Raw genomic sequence first — 5000 nt, 5'->3', positions numbered from 1 at the left:
CACACTCACTCACTCCCTCTCGGACCTCTTTAGGCGCTATGAAAACCGCCCTGGAGGGAGACACCCACACACACACACACACACACACACACACACACACACACACACACACACACACACACACACACACACACACACACACACACACACAGTCAAGAAGGTACACACTATGATAATTTGTGCATTTGAGATTCGTACAGTATTTTGATCTATTTTGATTTATTATTCAATAAAACGTTGATTACAAAAACTAAGGGACACACACATACACACATACATATATACAGTACATGCAGACATACGCACACATACATACACACACACACGCAAACACATGCTCAAACACACACACTGGAATGCTGATGCTCAGTCTACTCCATCCTGAACTCCTCAAGCAGATCTAGGTCATGAACACACACACACACACACACACACACACACACACACACACACACACACACACACACCACTATAAACACACACACATACACACACACACACACACACACACACACACACACACACACACACACACACACACACATGCAAACACACACACACACACAGGCAAACACACCCACACACACACAGGCAAACACACACACACACACACACACACACACACACACGCACACGCACACGCACACGCACACACAGGACAATGTACATATTTGTGTGCTGTGCTATGGCAACCCAAAAACCATTATTGTCTCTCTACACAATCATAAAAACCCAAAAGCCTGTGGAAACATAATCATTTAGGGACTGCAGGAAACTGCCCCCTGGCTAGTCATTACAGCGTGTAAATCTGAAACTACTAAGACGCCTCCCTACTCGCTCGCTTTCTCGCTGACTTGCTTGCTTGTTCAAGAACACAAGGACAGGGTATTGCACACACATGGGCCTACAGGACCTAGGCTCAGGGGCCCAAGAGCCAAAGGGGGGCCCCTGAAGTTCAAACCTCCACACTACAAAAGAAAAAAAACACTATATGGTCTATATTTGTGTACTAATATTACAATTACACTTTACGATAACTAAAGAACAAAGACAACGAAGGCTCTCTAACATGTTCATTAAACACCCAATCTTTTGAAACCTTGCAATGCCAAGGAGGGGGGCCCATTTTTGGCCCAGGGGCCCATGGAATGTACTACACGCCATTTTGCCGTGATGGCTCAGCACGTAGCCATGTGTCCAAAATGGGGGTTTACGTGCAGTGAAAGCTGACGTTTTTGCGTGAACATAACCATTTGGAATGTTTAGGAAACAACTCTTTGGCCTAGTCATTACAGCGTAACTGTACATTTTTTTGGCCATAAGCACCTGGTTCAGCACATTCTACACAGTGCGTTCAGGTGTTATGAAGCGGTAACTTCATAGGTCTCCTTGGCAACCGCTAAGAGAAGATTCTAGAGCACTGCTCACTGTAAATATCTTTACAAGGTAAAAAAAGGCTATGTCTATGACGCCACTTTTTGTGTCTTGACCTGTTCCAGTTCTGTCATATAAATAAAACCTTCTTTGTTGAAATAAGGGATTTGGTGTTTGTGATGCAACATTGAGATGAAATTACAGGAGACATTTGGTGTGAATCAGTCCATTGCCCATTAGCTATGGTTGCACCACCCTGACGTGTACTAAAACGTCATTAATCGATATACATGCATAAATATCCAATCCTCCCACAGCTCCATCTTGCACACATGCACACATCCACAATAACTCACACCCAACCTAGACCCATTTTCACCACCTTGCTTCAGTGACAGCAGTGTTGACAGCGCCTGTGTGTGTGTGTGTGTGTGTGTGTGTGTGTGTGTGTGTGTGTGTGTGTGTGTGTGTGTGTGTGTGTGTGTGTGTGTGTGTGTGTGTGTGTGTGTGTGTGTGTGTGTGTGTGTGTGTGTGTTCTCTATAGAATGAGGAGGTCCTGAAGAAGTGTGCCCAGGAGTACCTGGCTCGGGTTCGACAGGAGGAGCAGCGCTACCACACACTCAAACTCCACGCGGAGGAGAAACTAGACAAGTACGTGCTCACACACACACACGTGTGCACGCGTGCACGCGCGCACGCAAACACACACATGCACATGCACACAAACATGCGCGCACAAACATACATGCATGCACAAACAAACATATACTTACTTCAATGCTAAAGCTCTTCTTCATCCACACACACACACACACACACACACACACACACACACACACACACACACACACACACACACACACACACACACACACACACACACACACACACACACACACACACACACACACACACAGGGACTGCTGTCTGCTTACCTTGGCAGGTTTTAATCTGTATATGATCTAATCTGTTTACACATGCTTACTCTACTGCTGGGTGCATGCATGTGTGACCTAACCTATAGACCTATAGAAGAATGTTCACGATGCTTTTGAAGATGAATAAGTTGATATGGGCAGATGTGAGCAATATTGTGATATCTCCCTGCTCTCTCTCTGCCATCTCTCTGCCATCTCTCTGTTATATCTCTCTGCTCTCCATTCTTCTCTTTCTCACTTTTTTTGTCTCTGTCTCTCTCACTCTGTTCCCTCTCTCTCTCTCTCTTTCTCTATCTTGTTCTGTCCATCTTGTTCTGTCTGTCTATATGTCTGTCTGTCTGTCTCTCTCTGTCTCTCTCTCTCTCGCTCTCTCTCTCTCGCTCTCTCGCTCTCTCTCTCTCTCTCTCTCTCTCTCTCTCTCTCTCTCTCTCTCTCGCTGTATCTCTCTCACTGTCTCTGTCTCTCGTCTATTTCTCTCTCTCTCTCTCTCTCTCTCTCTCTCTCTCTCTCTCTCTCTCTCTCTCTCTCTCTCTCCCCTCTCTCTCTCTCTCTCCCTCTCTCTCTCTCTCTCTGCAGGGCTAATGAGGAGATAGCTCAGGTGCGTTCGAAGGCCAATGCGGAGAGTGTTGCGCTGACCGCCAGCTTCAGGAAGGAGCAGATGAAGGCGGAGTCACTGGAGAGGGCCCTGCACCAAAAGGTGACCATACAATACACACTCATTATACAGTACACACACACACACACACACACACACACACACACACACACACACACACACACACACACACACACACACACACACACACACACACACACACACACACAGACAACCACACAGACACACACACACACACACACACACACACACAGACACACACACACACACACACACACACACACACACACACACACACACACACACACACACACACACACACACACACACACACACACACACACACACACACACACACACACACATTTACTGTTTAATGTTATACACACTCATTATACAGTGCATGCACACACTCTCACAAACACACGCACACACGCACGCAGGCACAGCACACACAGCACACGCACACATTTCCTGTTTTCTGGCTGACCAGAATGGTGCCGGTGCCCGTTGGTTTATACACCTGTTACGAGTACATTCGGAACTAAAGAGCTGAGCTGCGCACCACCCTCATTCATTCCAGGCTCTGAACGTTTCTGTGTGTGACCATGTGCCTGCATGAACCGTACTTGCGGCCATGTTGTTGGCACAGAAAAAAAACAGAAAAAACAAGTATTATTACTTCCTGGTTCCCAAATCTTGTGTTGCGGCATGAACGAACACCCCAGCCAATCCGTGATTGGGTATGGGAATACTCATGAACGGCCATCCGGGTACTTTGCTCCTAAATGTGCGTCACGCCCCTTTATGGATGAAAACAAACCGAATGTCTCATCAACTTACATGCTACATCGGCTTGTCTAAATGGACACAGTCCATGCTTCAGCCACGGCTGGTTAGCTCTATTATTTGAACAGTCTACAGGTCCGTATCTTTCGTTTATTAAACCCCAACATCACCAAATGACTTGCATCGGCTGTTTTCCCCCACAGATGGACGTAACGCACATGGAAAACGTCACGCCGTTCATGAGTATGGGCACCAGCATGGTTCTCTGACAGGCTGAATACTCTAATTGTTGACTAGAATAAATATTCAGTAAATCAAAGTCTACCGGTGTGTGGTGATTTACCCTGTATTTTGTGTATTTGCGTGTTTTTTGCTTTGTCCATGAAAGCCACACTCTTGGATGTGATTCTTGTATTTTATTCTAGTGGGTTAGCAGCATGACAGACTTTGCACCTGATGACCTTGCAAAAAAACAGTTGGGAGTTGAGTGCACTTTCTGAAAAAAAGACTGTGTTCTGTTTTTGGCAGGATCAAGAGATCGAGGAGCTGACCAAGATCTGTGATGAGCTGATAGCCAAGATGGGCAAAACCGACTGAACTCTGCCACCCTGCACAGGCCTACACACACACACACACACACACACACACACACACACACACACACACACACATACACACATAGACTTACAGAGAGAGACTCACTCACACACACCTTCTGTTCGCCTATCGACAGCAGTGAACTGGATTTCACCCTTCCTTTCTGGTATCTCCCTGCAGTCCCACCTGTATAGCCACACTTCCTGTCTCCACTCTGTGCCACAAGCAAAAATTTGAACTCATTCTCAACTCTCCACCAAAAAACACGGAAACAAATGTGTGCACGCACGCGCACACACACACACACACACACACACACACACACACACACACACACACACACACACACACACACACACACACACACACACACACACACGAAACTCCGAGCTTCAACAAAACAACACCTTCTCAGATCTATCTGGGTTTCTCCCTGATGCCCGGCCCAGGTCAATAAGGCAAAGCCCTGCTCTGGAATGCCCGACTCGACCAGACGCCCAGACGGTAAACACACAAAAAGCCCCCTTGTCTGTCAGTCCGTCTGGTGTCTGATGGGGAGCTGTGTTGGCCAGGAAGTGATGTTGGTTAGAGCTGTGCTTGTACTATGGGCCCTGCCCTGCCCTGCCCTGCCCGGCCATGCCATGCCCGACACTGCTGTCATATGCTGAATGCTTTGCTCATACACA

General features: G+C 47.0%; 1 protein-coding gene across 3 annotated transcripts in view; it reads left to right on the top strand.

The window, feature by feature from the left end:
- tacc1 (transforming, acidic coiled-coil containing protein 1) overlaps positions 1 to 4916 on the top strand; it is a 113187-nt gene extending 108271 nt beyond the window's left edge. For all 3 annotated transcript variants that reach the window (XM_063209871.1, XM_063209870.1, XM_063209869.1), the window contains exons 11-13: positions 1919 to 2025; positions 2889 to 3009; positions 4246 to 4916. In XM_063209871.1, the coding sequence (XP_063065941.1) occupies positions 1919 to 2025; positions 2889 to 3009; positions 4246 to 4314 (297 nt within the window). In that variant the 3' untranslated portion in view covers positions 4315 to 4916. The remainder of the gene's footprint in view (positions 1 to 1918; positions 2026 to 2888; positions 3010 to 4245) is intronic.
- The last annotated feature ends 84 nt before the right edge of the window (positions 4917 to 5000 follow it).

Source organism: Engraulis encrasicolus, chromosome 11, assembly GCF_034702125.1.
Source record: "Engraulis encrasicolus isolate BLACKSEA-1 chromosome 11, IST_EnEncr_1.0, whole genome shotgun sequence".
NCBI classification, from domain to species: domain Eukaryota; kingdom Metazoa; phylum Chordata; class Actinopteri; order Clupeiformes; family Engraulidae; genus Engraulis; species Engraulis encrasicolus.
The sequence above is the reverse complement of the archived record's forward strand: the minus strand, read 5'-3'. Positions and strand labels throughout refer to the sequence as shown.